Below are 19273 nucleotides of genomic sequence, written 5' to 3'. Positions count from 1 at the left end.
CCGACCATATTCAATTATGTTATTTGGAAAGCATGTACATTTAATTTTTTATCCTATACTCGTATATGAATGTGTCGAATACTGGTAGACTCTACAGTACGCAAGACTAATCACGCAATCAAATGGGGAATCTGCCCTTGGTTTCAAATACCTAAAACTCAGCTGGCAATTAATAGATTTTAAAGTATAGCAGCCTAATGTTTGATAATTACACATTAAATAATAACCCCCACTCCTAATAAAGCTCTGGTTCAGCATCGACAATGCACTTTTTTTCTTTTCTTTTCTGAGGAGTCAATTTAACAAAGGCCCGTCAATCCCAGCGGGCACCTGTGCATGAAACCAAGGCATCATGATGCTGTTAGAAGACCTATTATTGATAATGTATCGATTGCATTTAGGTGGCTGAAAAGTGATGAAAACATACGTGGCTGAACAAGCGTCTTTGGTGGGAATTGAGAATCGCTTTCAAATTTACTTGTTTTAATCATAAACATATCTCTAAAGTGTAAGGAATCGAAAATATGACAGATAAGTACACACAAACGTATCCCCATACGCTTACTGCTTCTGCTCCATGCCCATTTATGGCAATTTCCGAAATTATCATTTTTTTTTTGCTAGTCCTCTAACTTAAAATCAAATGATTATGTATAGCTGATCTAATTTGAACGTAATAAAACTTGTTCTAAACTTTCAGATCATATCTAACCTCTAAAACGGCACTTAAACATCTCGATTGCATGCAGCGTACGTTGTGCCTGAAAAACAAACAAACTTTAACTAACAATGAGATGGAGTCCGTGGGCGTATATATGTCAGTCCTTGCAAGGCGAAGCAATAATGCTAGATGAATCCAGGTTCTGAAGGAAGCAAAAAAGTGGGAAAATCCGTATGCAGGGGCAGGATATGTTTGTCAAGTCAAAATAAGGCTAAGGATTTTGTTAGTGGTGGCATTTTAACTTTAAGGCTATCATTTGACATTAATGTAGTGCTTGACTAGGGTCCCAATCAGTACTCCCAAGTCTAGTTTCTCAGGACGAAGACGGAAAGATCATAGGGGACACTTGAGAGGGGGTTATTGAGTGGGCAAGTTTATTCTTTGGCATATTCGCTTCCATTCAAATTAGTAAAACCCACTTTTACGACGTAGTTTCCGATCCATTATCATTACCCTAATTGACTTATTTACTACCATGTGCTCTTTTTTTTTTCCTACTTTTTATCACCACCTGATCCAATTCCAAGTCAACTAAGGCGATCTGTAAATGCGAAACAATCTTTCATGTTTTCTATATAGACATTGACATCCTGTGGTGGTGGTGGCACTAAAATATTGATTTTGATTTAAACCTACACGTTATAAATTGTTAACAAAAATCATAAGAAATTAAGAAAAACAATGTTAGGGGTTGGTGGCAGAGTGTAAAAAAATTTTAAGGACTAATGTTGAAGTAATTGAGAGTTAACCTAATTTGAACAAATGATCCGGTTGAGAAAGAGGTGCAGGATAAAACATGATGACCGGTGATGCCCCTTACCTAATCGCGCAATTAAGAAGCAGAAAAGTGGTTCTGTCTACCATTTTTTTTCCCAGTGTTTGATTCATCCAAATTAGTCATTATTACGTTTCAGATTATATATATGCTTGCTCTCATCACGAACCGCTTATTTTATTTTATTCCTTCCATTTTTTGCCTTTTCATTGAAAAAAAAAAGGAAAAAAAATGTAACATTAGACAAAAAAAAAACATTACGCAAAAAAAATTGAATAGTTAATTTTATTTTAATCGGACAATGAATGTGGTGAAATAAGAAATTAGCCCAAATTATAAAGAAAATATCAAATAACTCCAAAGAGTAGGGAGAAAGAGAAGTGAAAGAAATTAAGAATACTACTTTATGAAAATATAGAGAGAAAGTTAAAGCCAGGTGATTTTTTTTCGTTCACATTGAGAATTTAGTCAAAATTCTAATTTTATCATTTTTAATATATTAAAATATACTTAGTTTTTGTATTTTTTCTATATTAATATTTAGTGTCTTACTTTGTTTTTAAATGTAGTTATTTTACTTTTTAAATTTAAAAATGTAAGTTTAATTGTTAATTTTGTTAAAATGTTAAATTTGAATTCATTGTGTTATTTTTTTTGTATGGTTATCAAGTGAGATTTTTTTTTAATTTCAAGATAACACTAGCAAGTTAAACAAAAAAATTTAGCGATGTTAATAATTGTACTTAAAATTTGAAATTTGAAAAGTAAATGAACTAAATTTCGAGTGGTCAAAGAATATAGGGACTTATAGCATATTTTAACCTTTTTAGTCCTTATACTTTTCAATTTTTTAAATTCCAATCATAATCAAACAATGGTCATTAAATTCCATTGTTTCTAAAATTTTACTAGGCCAACATATTGTTACATATGTAATACCATGTTGTTATTTTCACTTAATACTCATATATGTAATATCAAGCATCCTAGACAACCATAACATTAAAATTAAAAGCAGAAGAGAAGAGAACAAAAAAGAGTTTTAATTATCCCTTCGTAAATCCAAATGATAGAGTTGCAAAGAAGACTGTGAGGAAGCACTATTCTTGAAGGCCATTCGAACTTTCGGCGTCAGAGATCGAAGAAAAAGGAATTGAAAGCTCAAGGCTCACATTTCGGGTATTCTCAAAGCTTTTTGAAAAATCCAAGCACACATTCGTGTTTAGGACTTTAAGATGAAGAGTGGATCAATGTCATTTTTAGGTTGGAGGTGGCACCAATGGCGAAGCAATGGTTGTGGTTGTGTGAGAGGAAGGAAATTTTATTTTAAGGTTTATTGTTGAAGATTAAAAAATAAGATAAAAACATATATTATTTATGCTATTTATTAAGTGTTTTACTGAGTCGGTATCACCCTCAGTCGGGTCATCAACTCGGTTAAAGAAATTACAAAAATGTCATTTCATAGTTAAAATAAGTTATACTATTCGAAAATATTTTAGTCTTTGCATTTTTCACAAAAACTAATAAAAATATATATATGCTGAGATGTGAACACAGCCTAATTAAATTAATGAAACCTTAAATTAACCACTTAACCAAAGCTTTATTTTGATATATTTTATACATTTTTTATTTTACTATGCATAATTTATTATCTCCGTCAATTGTATATATTAATAATATTGTTAAATTGAGTTGGTGTTGCAAGTTTACTTGATACTAACTTACAATTGATAACAACGTCATAATAAATAATTGTAGTGCATACAGTATTGTTAATCTGATATATTTATGATGTAATATATAATTACATGTGTTATTATGATTAATTAGTTTCAAACTATATATTTTATTGTTTATTTTATATTATTTTTAAATACATATATATTTTAAATCCGTAATTTTTATACGCATATGCACGTGGTAAAATTTTTAATATAAAGAGGGGGAATGCACAGTTACTATTACATTGCGTAATTTATCGAACACGATTACTAACGAGATAATTCTTTTTTAAGATTTAAAAATGTTCCTTTTTACATTTTTTCTTTTTCATTTTTTTATTGTTCCCTTTTTTTTTTCAATTCTTTTTGAAGGTTTTTTTTTAACTATTTTTTTATCCTTAGTCGGCTTGACAGATTTCGAGTTCGATGGTACATACCGAATTGGATGGACAAACAATTTTCACAAAAAAAGAAAATAAAAGAAAAGAAAAGAGAAAATCATTATCACAAGATTAAAAGTTAAAAGTCTTGAAATTTTAGAGCATTATTTATTTATTTTATGTGTTATAAATTAAATTTTAATTTTCAGTAATTGATTGAATATTAAAATATCATAAGTTCAAATTCAATGAAAATTCATTAATAATGTTATCAAATTGACTTTAAACCTTTTTTTTTCCTTTTAATTATATAAGTCGATGGTCAAGAAAAATAAAGAGGTTAAATTTAAGAAAATTAAAAAATACAAGGGTTGGAAACATAATCAAACTTTTTATATTTTTATATAAATTTTAAATAAAATAACCAAAAATCACATAGTAAATAAGTTTTAAAAGAACCTATTTTTGTTGTTTCTGAATTTTATAGTCTGATTGCTTAATTTGACAGGATTAAAAATATGATCTCATCAATCAAAACTGGTGGCTTCAGAACTGGACCGAATCGGTTAGTAAGACTAATTGGACTGAGAATCTATTAATTGGTTCGGAGATAGGAATTGAACCGATATAAATCAATTAAATTGATTTTCTCTATTTAAAAATACATTTATTTTATTAATTTTTAATAATTTATTTGATCGAGTCATTCAATTTAATCAAATCGAGAACTGGTGACCTAACCGGTTTGGTTCTGAAAAAAGAAAAAAATAAAAAGATTATATATATGTAAGAGAAAATAATATTTGACTTTTTACGTGTTAAATTTTAATTTGTTATCTTCTTTTAATAGATTTAACTATTTAATTAACTATTAAACTACAAGGTACTAACTTGAGAAAGAAGAAGAAGATAATTTTGGTACCACTTTGACATAATGGAAAAAAATATAGTTTAAGTGTCAATTTGTGGATCGAATCTTTTTTTTCTAAAATAAACTCAATAGTTTAACTACTGAAAGTGCCAACTTAGGGAAAAATGGTCAGGGGCGTAGCCAGGGGGGCTGGCATGGGACCCGGCCTCCCCTAAAATGGAAAATTTCATTTTAGGGCCTTGAATTTTTTTAAAAATTTTAAATTAGTAAAGGTAAAATTACACTTTGGCCCCCCTAAAATTATAAAAATTCAATTTAATCCTTTACAAATTATAGAAATATAAACTATAAAAAATTAAAATTTCATCCGGCCTCCCCTAAAAAAAATTTCTGGCTTCGCCCCTGAAAATGGCAGTTTAAATACTACCTGTGATTAATAAAAAATTAAGGTATCAAAATGAGAATAAAAATATAACTTAAATAGAATTTTATGTATTGATCTAATGATTAAAGTGTTTACCATCTCAAACGTGGCCTCGGGTAGATTTGCTCATGGGTTGGGCTATCCGGTCAGGCCCGAAGGCCCGCTCGAAGTATGGGGGTTTGGGCAAAAATATAGGCCCGAAAGATGGGCTTTGAAAAAAATAAAGCCCGTTTAAAAAATAGGCCGGGCCTCGGGTAAGGTATTTTTGGCCCGGCCCGGCCAGGTTCGAATTCACTAAATGACAAAAAAATTTATTTTTTTTAATGTTATTTTCTTGTTGTTTTCTCACTATTTTGCTACCATATTACTATTATGTTGCTACTATTTTGTTGTTATTGTTTGGATATTGTATAAAAGTTATTTTATTATTAATTTTGTTATTATTTAAAGGAATTTGTTAATTTTGTTATTATTTTAAAGGAATTTGTTAATTTTGTTATATTTTAGATGTATTTACTTGTTAAGTTGCATCTATCTTAGTGCTATTTAAGTCTTCATGTTTTTTAAAATTTATTTTTAATTTATTGAAAAATATTTATTTTGATTTTTTAGTATTTTTGATTAATTATATATATTTAAAAATTATATCAAATAATATAAAAAAATTAATACGGACCGGTTGAGCCTGGGTTTTAGTATTTTTATTTAGGTCAGGTTTGGTTAAAATTTTAGACCTATTTTTTAGGCCCAACTTGAGCCCAATAAATAGACCTAAATTTTTAATTGAGCCCGACTCAAACCCTACCTGACCCGACCCATGAGCAGCTCGGGTTACCCTATCACTATTATCATAGGAATTGTTTGCACGAGATAAAAGGAGCAATTGCAATAAAAAGGTTGACAGTAGCTTTCAATCTCTTATGGGTCATGGGTCGATCGGATGCTGCCCATGTTTCTCGCCAAGCCCAATGAGTATTGGCTTTTGTCCATCAATGTCTGAAGACAGCTGGACCTATGCGATTCCTTTTAAGTAAAGCACAATTTTGATATAGAGTAAATTTTTTTAATTACAATAATTTAAATTCTATCAAATTTAAAAATGAATATCTAAAGTCAATCAATCTTAGTATTAAATTTTTTTTTATCAATTTTACATAATTTGATTGGTATAATAACAAATTTAACATTCAATGTTTATATATTCTCTCTATTTTTATAAATGTATTTGAAGCTAAAGTTTTTTAAATATTCTTTTTGAATTTTTAACTTTTTTTTTAATTTATGCATGTTTTAGAATTTTTTTATAATCATGATTAAATTAATTGAATATAGAAGGCTTAATTTGTTATTATATTTATCAAAATTATAAACTATTGTCAGAAAATATTAATTTCATTTAATTATCTTTAATTACTCACTTTCATATAATAACAGTTAAATTATTTCAATTTCTTGAAAGGAACTAATTTACATAATATCGAATTTGAGAGGGACTTGAAATGTTTTTACCTTATTTTTTAAATTTTTACATTATAAATAGAATATATTTACAACTATACTATAAGTATTAATATAAGTTTCAACAATTAAAGCTAAAGATCAAATTAGTACGAAGCATAATAAATAGAAGTAACTAGAAAAAATTGGAACAAAACTCATGATAGGACAAAAGTTGTATGCATAAGTATATGGGACAAAACACATGAATATCTATTTTAAAAATTCTGTAAGGAGTAGTTTCTTTAATTGAAAAATATAGTTATTTTTAAAATTATATATCTTTATAAAATTTAAATAGATTTATTGGCAAATTTATTTTGTTAACTTATTAGTTAAGTTAGTTTTTATTATATTATTATGAAGACAAAATATTAACTCGAGTAAAATTTTAAAATTACATAAATAGGGTTAGGTTGATGACAAGTATATATAATGTATAGTATTATATATATATATGTATGTAAGAAATGAGATGTGTGATAAATTTATAATTTTATTTATGAATTTAAAAAGTTGCACTGCTAATGTATTAAACACTCGTCTTATTATAATATATAGATATTGCTACTTTTAAATATTACGTGATTTTAGATTTTTTTATTTTTGATATAACAATTTTCACTAGAATATCAAACATTAAAAACTCCTGAATTGCAATGAGGATTTGACTCACTTGGCAATTATATGCATATGTCTCTAAGTCCCATCATGTATGAGAATTTTAGCTTAGGTAGTCCCAATTTGTTAAGTTTAAATTGGATTGTATTAGGTCTTGTTGATGATTACTCAAATAGTCCATTTGTAATAGTTTGATGCTTATGGTTAAACCTATCCAAGAGATAGATAGCTCGCCCGACTTGAGTTAGGCTTGGACAAATATTTTTACATTTTGGACCGGGTTGATTTTACTTGAAATCAATTTAAAAAATAAAAAAATATTTTGAAATTAAAAATAATTATAAAAGTATATAAAATAACAAACTAAAAAAAATTCTTAATATTTTTTTAATTTTTAAATGGTAAAATAATTTTTTTACAAAGTTCAACTCGAAAACGAGCTTAAACTTAAAAGATATTTTAAAACTTTATCTCAATTTGATTTCACCCATAAACATCTCTATCTTCTATCTGTGTGATTACACACTTGTTACACTTAAAAAAAACATCTTCAACTATAGTTTATTGAAACTTGTTGAATATAATTTTCCGGATCCATTTCTTTCCAACCGCAACAATGTCAAATTAAGCCCCAAAATTGTTAATGGAAAGGCCTATCCTATGAAAAGTTAATAATATAAAAATCTTGAAACCCAAAAGAGTTATCCAATCCATCGATAATCCAACATGTTAATGGCCCAACAGCTTTTCTAATCCTAAAAGGCTGTCACCGTCCGTTTTAACACACCAGAGCAATCGATAACCGTTGAATCCACATTCTATTCTGAGACAGTATATACCGTAGCTCAACCACGGCAGTGACTGAGTGGCACTTCCGTAAATCTATCCCTTAACTCTAAAGCATTTCTTCTCTTTGTTTCTCTCTCTCATTCATATTTTGTTGACGTAGACACACAGAGGAGCTCTTTATTTCTCTCTATCAACAGCGTGATCTCGATCTAGAGCTTCTTCTTGTTTAATTCTTATTTTCAATATGGTGAGTTTAATTACTTGATCTGTTTGATTCGGCATTAGATCTGGTTCGACGCCCCTTCTATTTGCAGCCATTTATCATTTTTCTTTTTAAATTTATGGAATCTGAAGTGCGAAGATTTTTGAATTATGTTTAATTCTAGCTTTACTTGCTTTGCAAAGTCGCCATTTCTTTTTCTGTTATCGTTTTGAGTATTATGCAGCTGAGCCGGAGAGTTAGGGATTTGAATATAATTGAGATCTGGCGCGTGATTTTCCTTTTCGGTTTTCTTTTCTGAATGTTTGTATATGGATCCGGCGATTTAGAATTGACCTCTTAGTGGATGAGTTTGATTTAAGATCTCTTGCTTGGCCTTCTGCTAATTGTTTTTTTGTTTGTTTTTTGCTTTGTTGCTTTGACAGCCACTTAGACTTGAAATTAAGGTACGTGTTATTCGTTTCATTTGAGTTCAGTTTTGTATACTGATTTGATCTTCTTTCCATTTGTACAAGTGTTCTGTAAATTGTATGGTAACATTCTTAATTGTGATGTTTTGATCAGAGGAAACTTGCTCAAAGATCAGAGAGAGTAAAATCCGTAGATCTCCATCCTACTGAACCATGGTAATTTCAACCCTTCATTCTGTTTCATATCTATTTGAATATTAACCTTCAAGCTTGGAGGCGAAATATGATATATTGTGATTGTTATTGAAGGATTCTAGCAAGTTTGTATTCTGGAACTGTCTGCATCTGGAACTACCAGTCACAGGTGCGCAAGTTTTATATTTTGTAATATATATAAAATAGCCGTCAAAGTTAGAAGTTTTACCCAGTTCCATGTTAGTTAAATGGTAGAGCAGGAAAATAGATGAATAAGTGGATATATTTAATGTTAGATTAGCATCTGAAATTTAGTTAAATAACTATCCCATTTGCTTTTTTTGGGGGATCACTTTTTTCAATAATATATTTTTCTAGTAAAAGAAGCAATCTTGAAAAGTTCATCACAGAGCTTGATTTTATGTTACTCTTTGAAGCATTGTTTCCACCTTCTGTCATACTGCATTTCCTTGGGTGCTGTGGGGTGCATGGATGAAAAAACCGGATTGGACTGACTGGTTCAATTGGGAACTGGAGGCTTAGTCCGGTATGGTGCATGGAACCAGATATTGGTTGAACCAGTAATAAACCTATTCAACCTGTAAAACCAGTTTTACATTTTTCTATTATTTTTGTAAATACCATACTATTAACTCAATGCATATTTTATTGATTATTTACTTTATTTATTTCTTATTTAACATTAAATGTTATTATAATTAAAGACTGGTCAGACTGACTATTGGAGTCTTACCAGTTTGGTCCTGTCCAGTTTTTAAATCCTTGGTGGTTGTTATGTGAGAAACTAGCGTTGACCTATCAGATGATTATTTTCCCTTAAAAGAATATCATGGTGCTCAATTAGTTTAAGGGCCAGTTTAGCATTGCTTCTAAGAAGCACTTTTGAGATGAAAGCATTGCTAAACAAGATGCTTTTGAGCTTTTCAAAAGTGCTTTTGGGACAAAAAATGCTTTGCAAAAGCATATTTTTAGCCAAAAGCAGAAGCAGAAAATTTTAGCTTTTGCTCAAAAGTGCTTTCTGACCCAAAAGCACTTTTGAGAAGCAATGCTAAACTAAGCCTAAATTAACCTTAGTCCATGCTGATCTTTGTCCATTCAGCTTGATCCAATGCTTTTCTCTATTTGAAGGATGTAGAGGCACTTAATTCTTAGTCTGGCTCATCTTGTGGATATATTTCCATCTTTTTTTCATGCCTATGAGCCATGAATTTGACCCCATGTTTACTGTAATATTCTAAAATGAATTGAATTGCGCTCCATTTGTTTCTCCTTAACCCTAAATCTTTACACTGTATAACTCTGACATGATTCTATTTTATGATTAATGTATTATTGTAGCTTCTTTTGAGTGCTATTTTCAAAGCTTTAAGCATATACTTTGCTTAAATCTAATGAACATAGGAACATGGATCCTTTTAGCTCTATGTATATGGCCAGTCCAGTACCTGTAAAATTAAAAAAAAAAAAAAGAAATTGAACAATACCAGTTTCATTTGCACTTTGACATGCTTATTCAAATATAAGGCGACAGAAATTATTTGTAATTTCATGGAATCTAATTGGTATAAGTTTTTGAGTTCTTAACATGTTATTTAAATCGTATTAGGCTTATTTTGAACTTTTTGTGCTGTTTGGATTTTCGCTTATTGATTAGTGTTAACTTGCTTCACAGACCATGGCTAAGTCATTTGAGGTCACTGAGTTGCCAGGTATGTTATCTGTTTTTGTGATGACTTATCTTGGTCTGATGATACTGTTTTTCCATTTCCAGGTGCTTTGTGGTAGAATTATTATCAGTCTCTAAACTCAACATCTTGCATTTGCAGTTAGGTCAGCAAAGTTTGTTGCACGCAAACAATGGGTTGTTGCTGGAGCTGATGACATGTTTATTCGTGTATACAATTACAACACCATGGATAAGGTCAAAGTATTTGAGGCACATACCGATTACATTAGATGTGTCGCTGTCCATCCTACTCTTCCATATGTGTTGTCATCATCTGATGATATGCTCATAAAGCTTTGGGACTGGGAGAAGGGTTGGGTGTGTACTCAGATATTTGAGGGACATTCCCATTATGTCATGCAAGTGACCTTTAATCCCAAAGATACGAACACTTTTGCCAGTGCATCTCTTGACCGTACCATAAAGGTATAAAGGGCCTTTCTATTTGTAACTCTTTCATTATATCTCTACTTCATATGGTATAGCCATGCTAAGTCTGCCTTGGCTCTGTTTGAAATTCTAGATTTGGAACCTTGGCTCCCCCGACCCAAATTTTACTTTGGATGCCCATCAGAAAGGTGTAAACTGTGTTGATTACTTTACAGGTGGTGATAAGCCCTACCTGATCACTGGGTCTGATGATCACACTGCTAAGGTAAGCAGCTACTATTTGTATTCAGCTATCTTTTTCATCTTAAATAATTTTTGAGGGAACTGTTCACAAATAAATCCCATGGATCAGGTATGGGACTACCAAACCAAGAGTTGCGTTCAGACATTGGAAGGCCACACACACAATGTTTCTGCAGTTTGTTTCCATCCTGAACTTCCAATTATTATTACTGGTTCTGAGGATGGGACAGTTCGAATCTGGCATGCTACCACATATAGGTAATTCTTGAGATAGGAAGTTAAGGAATGAAGAGGAAACTTGAATTGTTATGCAGGAACAGAACCAAATTACCCCTCTCAATTTCTAGTGCCCATTTGTTTCTTGACTGGGCTTATTTTATCTGGTTCTCTTTCTGCATATTTATCCAGCTTCCTCTTTGTTACTCATCATTCAGATGGATGTAGAATTCACAGTCTAGAGCCACCTTAGTGCACTATCATTTATATTTCTTCCTCATTTGCTTGATACTTCAGTGTTTTCTTAGGATATTTTAATTTTAATAGTCTTTTATGCATGCAGTGATATCTTTGAATTCTTCAAGTTTTTGTTTTTCTAACCAAATCATTTGTGATCAGGCTTGAAAATACATTGAATTATGGTCTCGAGAGAGTTTGGGCAATTGGATATATAAAAGGTTCACGAAGGTAATTACTTTTGGTTAAATGATGCAACAGGTTTAATATTTTTGGGTTGTTTATTACTACTTAAATACTAGAAAATTTTCTTTTGATCATTAAATGCTTGAATAGGGCCTTCTAATTAGTTTAGATTATGTCTATGTGCCCACTGAAGGTGAAAAAACAATTAATTTAGATTACTTGACCTGAGTTCTTTAGTTGTATGTTCCTTTTTGCGTTGATTAGTTTGGATGATACTTCTTAATCTGCTATGCATAAAAGGCTAAGAGTACTCTACAATTCTGTCTTGCAGGATTGTGATTGGGTATGATGAAGGAACTATTATGGTGAAAATTGGTCGTGAAGTTCCTGTAGCAAGTATGGACAACAGTGGGAAAATAATTTGGGCTAAGCACAATGAAATTCAAACTGTGAATATTAAGAGTGTAGGAGCAGATTTTGAGGTAAATGTATTTATTGTAAAATTATTTCTCTTTCTGCATTCATGGTGCGACTTTCAGTACAGGAATTTTCATCTTAAGATGCCTTTTGCTTTGTTTTTTAGGTTACTGATGGAGAAAGGTTGCCCTTGGCTGTAAAGGAATTAGGGACATGTGATCTATATCCTCAAGTGAGTTGATGCTTTCTAGCCTTATTTAAATGGTTTTGAGCATAAGATTAAGTTTCGCTCCAAAATTTGTTGATTAATTCTTTTTGTAAGATGTGTTTATGTTTGGATTCGTTGGATTCTTGCACAATCAGTTACCCTCATTCCTTTCTTGTTGTTGTCAGAGCTTAAAGCATAACCCAAATGGTAGGTTTGTTGTTGTCTGTGGAGATGGTGAGTACATCATATATACAGCATTAGCATGGAGAAATAGGTCATTTGGTTCAGCATTGGAATTCGTTTGGTCATCTGATGGAGAGTATGCTGTCAGAGAAAGCTCATCAAAGATAAAAATTTTCAGCAAAAATTTCCAGGTTTTTACTATTTTTTCATTTATATGGTTTCTTGTTATAAATGGTATATTCCTTAGTATAACAAAGGTTGCGTCCATGCAAACTTTGTTTTCACTTGTTGAAAGGTATGTTATACGCAACATATCTATTGCGGCTGGAGAGATGGATTTAAGAGTATGAATAAAATTTTGGGTAGGGAAGGGATTTCAATTCTTCTGATATTTTTTGTTTTTTAAACTGTCAGAAATTCTGAACGTTTCTATAATTCTGATTATTAACTTTTCATATTCTAGTGGTTTCCTTTATGATTGTTAGGGAATTTTATCTAATACAATGTTCAAGATTCTTTTTACAATGTGGTGGTATTGATGGGGATTTAACATTTTCAGGAAAAGAAGAGTGTCCGGCCAACCTTCTCTGCTGAGCGTATTTTTGGGGGCACTTTACTGGCAATGTGCTCCAATGATTTTATTTGTTTTTATAGTTGGGCTGAATGCAGATTGATTCGTCGGATTGATGTTACCGTTAAAGTAAGCTAAAATAGCTCTGTGCATCGCATTTGCTTCTTCTTGGCTACACTGGATCCTAAATGTACTTTTGTTTATGTTACTGAAATTGTTAGAATCTTTACTGGGCTGATAGTGGTGACTTGGTGGCAATTGCCAGTGATACATCGTTCTATATCCTAAAGTACAATGTAAGTCACCTTGTATAATCTGCTTATTAGATCTGCAAAATATTTTGCACTATGGACTCTTCTTTTGTCTGTTAAATACATGCATGCTTTCATGCGGACATACAGAACTGAATTTAATATTTTAATGTTGCAGCGGGATGTAGTTCAATCATACTTAGATAGTGGAACACCAGTTGATGAACAAGGAGTTGAGGATGCATTTGAGCTTCTTCATGAAACCAATGAACGTGTTAGGACTGGGATATGGGTTGGGGACTGTTTCATTTACAACAACTCTTCATGGAGACTTAATTACTGTGTTGGTGGAGAGGTATTTGTGTTCTGCTTATCCTTGCCTTGGAAGTGTTCCATAGGTTTAAATGCTTTGGTTTTTTCAAGTTCTGATGATTTCATTTTGATAATAAATGGTTTTAGGTCACCACAATGTTTCATTTGGACCGTCCTATGTACTTGTTGGGATATCTTGCTAGTCAAAGTCGGGTGTATCTGATAGACAAAGAGTTTAAGTAAGTCAGCAAGTCATGGCTAATTTTTACATCTAAATTGCGCGTTAAATTTTGTTTTGAAAATACATTATTAACATCTGTTTGCCCTCATCCGTGTCATATGTTACAGTGTAATGGGATACACGTTACTTCTCAGCCTTATTGAGTACAAGACACTTGTGATGCGTGGAGACTTGGAAAGGGCCAATGAGATTTTGCCTTCAATTCCTAAAGAGCACCTTAATAGGTTTGTTGTTGTCTGTTCTCAAAAGATTTCCTTAGTAGCCACTGCTCAAAATTTGGTTGGGGGTTAGAATTTATTTCTTCTCCTTTCCTTTTCTTTTCCTTCATTCCCACATAATTTGAATTTTTGGTTTGTGTTAGTCATTCATGCCCCTTGTGATTGGATTCGTTTCCATTTATGGTAATACCTCGGTCATATCTGTGTGTTGAGAAACTTAGAATTCCAGATCTAATCTGTATCCATAAGTAGCCGACTAGAAGGCTGGTCCTTTTATCTTCCTGAAAGCGTTATATTTTAAAATTTTATCATGTTCAGTTTCTTTGTTTCTAAGTTGTGTTGAAATATTTCTTGGATTTAGTTAACGGTTTGTTCTCAATGGTAGTGTGGCTCGTTTCCTAGAATCACGAGGTATGATAGATGATGCTCTAGAAGTTGCTACAGACCCTGATTACAGATTTGAGCTTGCCATTCAGCTTGGTAAATTAGAGATTGCCAGGGTAAGGAATTTGTTAAATTAATTTTGTGTTTGTATTACAACTTCATAGATCTGTTCTTTTCTTGAATTTTTGAGTAATATATTCCATGTTGTATTAAGCTTTTGACTGTGCTCTGTAACAAATTTTTTTATCCTCACTCTTGTACTCATTTTTTTTAAAGGAAATAGCCACGGAAGTTCAGAGTGAGTCCAAATGGAAGCAATTAGGAGAATTGGCTATGTCCACTGGAAAGGTGTTGTATATTCTCTAATTTGTTTCAGTGTCATTTCTCTCTGTTTTGATTTTTAAATCTTGATTTTCCCATCACCTATCTTAGTAGGTTTTTTCTTGCTTTTTATATTTGTCTCATGATGTTCTAGCAAGTCACAATGTGAAAATATCCAATGTTTTATCTTCCTCTTGAATGAAATCTCTCTTAAGGATGTAGGAATAGACAGCTTTACCTTTCTGTAAATAATTTATCAATTTGTCTCTGTAGTTTATTAACTGTAATTGAAATGTACGAGAAAAACCTTGTCATGTTTTCTTAGTGTCTTTTTAATGCTGGATGCTGTACACTGAAATTTTTCAATGCGGATTTTGAATTTTATCATGTGCGGTAGTTGTTTGTTTTAATTAAGCTATGTGCATGTCATATGAATTGTTAGTCTCAGATAATTGCTTCCCTGCCTGTTTTTAAATCTTTTATTCTTGTTAATTATACTAAACTTGTCATTTCAGCTAGAAATGGCTGAACAATCCATGAAGCATGCAATGGACCTGAGTGGTTTATTGCTGCTTTATTCCTCATTAGGAGATGCTGAGGGAATATCAAGACTTGCATCTCTTTCCAAAGAGCAAGGGAAAAACAATGTTGCTTTTCTTTGTTTATTCATGTTGGGTAAATTAGAGGATTGCCTTCAGCTTTTGGTGGAAAGGTAATTCCTTCTATCAAGTACCAGAAATCGTAGACTGCCATTCATGTCATTATATTTATGGATATTGAAGTATTCCGTTTACAGTAATCGGATACCTGAGGCTGCTCTGATGGCGCGATCTTATCTTCCAAGCAAGGTTTCAGAGATAGTAGCAATCTGGAGAAGAGACCTCAACAAGGTTAGTTGCCCTTATATGTTTCTCTGTTTTTTTTCAATGCTTTATTCTTGATTACAGGGTTAGCTATATCGTACATAACCTTCTGTTTGTTTTAATTCCTCTTTTTGATTTTCTGTATAGTTTTTACAAGATTCAAGAAGTTGCATGTCTATAATAAAAATTATGAAGCATTCCTCTTCCTCTGCTTTTCCTTTCTATACTTATCATCCATGAGTCAAGCATGTCTCAACATTGCCCTGAATACCATTGGCGAAATATCTATTTACCCCTTGTTGTCCAGAGTAAACTAGTATAGCTTGGCTTCTTTCCTTTATGTTCAAGATAATGGTTAATTCTATTACATAGCATCTTGGTACTTTTCTGGAAAAGATTGGTATGAAATTCTGCTTATAGAGCTTTTGCATCTGAAGGCTAAGAAAATTACTCTTATCCTTTCTTTTTCTTTTTTTTTTTTTTTTTAAATAATGTACAAGTAATGTACTGCTGCAATCGTAAGTGGGAATCTGTTTTTTCTACTAAACCAATGGGGGGTGGAGCATTTGGAGTCTTTTTATTTGCACCCTAAGGGCAATAACATGTAATTTCTTTGTATCCTTGCAACATGAATCTATTGGGCTTCCATGTTTCTTATAGTCATACTCAAAACTACCTGCCCTGACATTTTATTACTTGTTTTGTTTAACAGTATAAACTGTAAAAGGAAAGTTATTTTTACATTATCTGCAGGTTAATCCAAAAGCTGCTGAATCTTTGGCTGATCCTAGAGAGTATCCAAACTTGTTTGAGGATTGGGAACTTGCTCTTTCTGTTGAATCTAAAGTGGCAGAAACAAGGTATAAAAAATTATTCCTTTTTCTTTTATTGTTATTTGTTACTGTTTTCTAGGAAATTTTGTATTATTCCTTTTTGTTCGATAATATTACCGCTTTTATGGATAAATCATTTCAGAATCCAGCTGTTTGGTCATTTTTGGTTGCGCTGTAATTTTTTAATCATTTTGTGTTGGTTGCAAAGCCTCATGGTTGACACATCCGGTTTTTATCTCACATAGATATGCTATTTACTTTCAATTGGTTTTTAGGGGTGTTTACCCCCTTGCAGTGGATTATTTGAACCATGCTGATAGATCGAAGATGACACTTGTGGAGGCTTTCAGAAACATGCAAATTGATGATGAGGAGCCTCTTATGAATGATGAGGAGCCTCTTGTGAATGGTGTACTTGATTATGAGGTATAGAATCCATTTGTATCTGTTTTTTCTTTTAAGTCGGCGACATTTTAAAAAATAGGAACTGCTTGAGTGGTTCAGGGGTCTGGTTTGATTTTATTGTCTGTCCTTTATTTGGTGGGCATCACAGGCTGGAGAACCAAATGGGCATGGTCTGAATTCAGAGGAGCAGAATGGAGAAGATGGTAGCCAAGAGGAGCCTGTTGTTGTAGATGCTGATTCTAACGATGGTGCAGTACTCGTTAATGGTAACGAGCCAGAAGAAGAGTGGGGTACGAATACTGAAGGAACCCCGTCAGCCTAAAAGCAATTGGTTGGGGCAGTGTGAAAATCGAAATTTTGTCTCTGGTGATTAATTGTTTCTAACATGCCATCTCTACCCCCTTTCTATTTTGGACTTCTCTGACTCATTTTTTGTGATTCGTTTATTGGACCACTAACTAACACTCTACCACTAACTGACTTCTAAACAGTTCTCCTGAATTGTTTTCATCTTTCTCGTTATTTGGAATTTGATAGATGTTCTCTGCTGGTTGCAAGTATCTCCTTTCTTTTTTGTATTGACAACTTTGTGCGCCAAACTGGGCAAGATCAAGTTAATATGGTACCTATTGATATTGACTAATATGAGGCTCATCTATTGGCCCTGATCCATCCTTCCCTGTAACTATTCTTATCTATTTTGTGTTTGTCCAATCAATTTTTTGCATTCTAATATCAAAGTATTATTATTTTGGTATTCTGAATAACTGTAGATCATTAATGAGAGCCTTAAATTTTGTTATATTCTTTTTGACGTGGTGTTTTTGGCAGTTCTTTTGTTCTGTCATCCCTTAAATTCTTACTTTTTACCATTTTCCTTCATGTTGGCAGTGCTTACACCAGATCACTAGGTTTCATGAAGACATTCAGTTTGAGCTCCATTCATCATGTACTTAATGTGAGAAACTTTACTACTAATACTACTACTACCACCATCACTACTATTATTTCTCGAAAATGCATTTTTAACCGTACCAATTAGAAACATAGAATTCATTTGACCCATGACTTATTTTGGTTAGGGCAATAAACATCTTCACCTTTACGGTGAACCTCTCCAGCTTCTTGTATCTCTATTATAGCATTTGTTCCCTTCCAAATAAAAGTAAATGGAGTGCTTCAATAGGGTAGGAGTTATCGGTCAAGATTTACCAGTTACAGTTTATTTCTAATTATTCCGGAATAGAATTAGACCATAAGTAATTATTTTCAAAGTGGGGTTCCCCTTTATCATTATTACGGTATTAACTTCTTATTTGATCAGCAGATTTCAAACTAGAAGTTGGAAAGATGTGAAATATAAGGGCTGATTGTCTTTGCATTCCCGATGATTTGGATCCCTCAAGCACATTGAATTTTGGGATGGAACATATACAAGTTATTTGGTTAGCTTTCAAATTATGACTTTAGTTGCTTAAGTTTTAGCATATTCTTTCTGAGGCATTTGGTCCTAAAATAAAAAAATTCTTGTGCCATAGTGAGTGTAGAAATAATTTGAGAATTTATTGACGATTCCCCAATTCAGTGCATTTTATGTTGTTTTTAGGCACTATTTTTTGGTCCCCTCTTGAGGCCTCGACTCTTCTGGTTGGTTTTTTTGGGGATTCTCTTTTTTTAGTCTTCATATGGAACTTGTACTGTAAACGTATTTCTACATAAAACGCATACTGTTCAATCACAATCACTATTATTCTTGCTCTTCGTCCTCCTGTGCTGGTCTTATAGCACAGCTGTCTTGTATGTCATTTTAATGGTTTCAAATTAAACCTGAAATTTCCTATTTTATACAAGATGTCAGAAGTTGATAAATGAACGTTACCACATTCGGGTTTCAGATGTTTTGAATATTAAATTTTCAAATACGATTTCTGGAATTTCTCTTAAAAGAATGATAATTTAAATAAAAAAGTGAACTGAAGCTGTTCCGTCTAAAACACATTGGGGACTTCAATTGTATCTACGACAGGACGTCCAGAGAATGATAATTTAAATAAAAAAAGTGAACTGAAGCTGTTCCGTCTAAAACACATTGGGGACTTCAATTGTATCTACGACAAGACGTCCCGGTTGAGATGGGAAAAGAGAATGAGAGTCGTATTCTTAGCTGTGAATTGATATATGGGGATAGGAAGGGAGAAAGTTGAGGTGAATGTCCTCGTAATTGGGACAGAAAGAGCCAGTGCTGTCACAGAGGGAGCTAGAGGATATTACAGATTGATTCTAAATGCAAGTGTTTACCTAAATATGTGGAAGAGGATGAGGAGCAGTCTGCATTTGCATTGAAGTTGAAGGATGCTTCCATGGTCTAAGAGCTTCATGCAGCTGTTGTTGCGAAGACACCAGAAAATTCTCCTAAA

At 32.3% G+C, this 19273-nt stretch overlaps 1 protein-coding gene across 4 annotated transcripts; it reads left to right on the top strand.

Moving 5' to 3' along the window:
* Positions 1-7809: 7809 nt before the first annotated feature.
* On the top strand, positions 7810-18597 carry LOC107906503 (coatomer subunit beta'-2). 4 transcript variants are annotated; one of them, XR_005927080.1, is made up of 27 exons: positions 7810-8052; positions 8451-8471; positions 8590-8651; positions 8745-8799; positions 10324-10360; positions 10478-10803; positions 10901-11032; positions 11120-11268; positions 11626-11694; positions 11981-12131; positions 12233-12298; positions 12460-12648; positions 13017-13157; positions 13250-13324; positions 13458-13634; positions 13739-13830; positions 13940-14056; positions 14436-14550; positions 14711-14782; positions 15271-15467; positions 15552-15645; positions 16372-16478; positions 16727-16877; positions 17005-17222; positions 17394-17537; positions 17748-17814; positions 18184-18597. XR_005927080.1 is itself a non-coding variant. In XM_041113450.1 (26 exons), the coding sequence occupies exons 1-25, from the start codon at positions 8050-8052 to the stop codon at positions 17765-17767; spliced, it is 2760 nt and encodes a 919-aa protein (XP_040969384.1). In that variant the 5' UTR covers positions 7810-8049; the 3' UTR covers positions 17768-17814; positions 18184-18597. The 4 variants fall into 4 exon arrangements, 1 of the variants encoding a protein (XP_040969384.1); XR_005927079.1 differs by having other exon boundaries at positions 17348-17537; XR_005927078.1 differs by having other exon boundaries at positions 17005-17537.
* The last annotated feature ends 676 nt before the right edge of the window (positions 18598-19273 follow it).

This window comes from Gossypium hirsutum, chromosome A05 (genome assembly GCF_007990345.1).
Source record: "Gossypium hirsutum isolate 1008001.06 chromosome A05, Gossypium_hirsutum_v2.1, whole genome shotgun sequence".
NCBI classification, from domain to species: Eukaryota; Viridiplantae; Streptophyta; class Magnoliopsida; order Malvales; family Malvaceae; genus Gossypium; species Gossypium hirsutum.
Note: the sequence above shows the minus strand (reverse complement) of the source record. Positions and strands in the feature narration are given on the sequence as shown.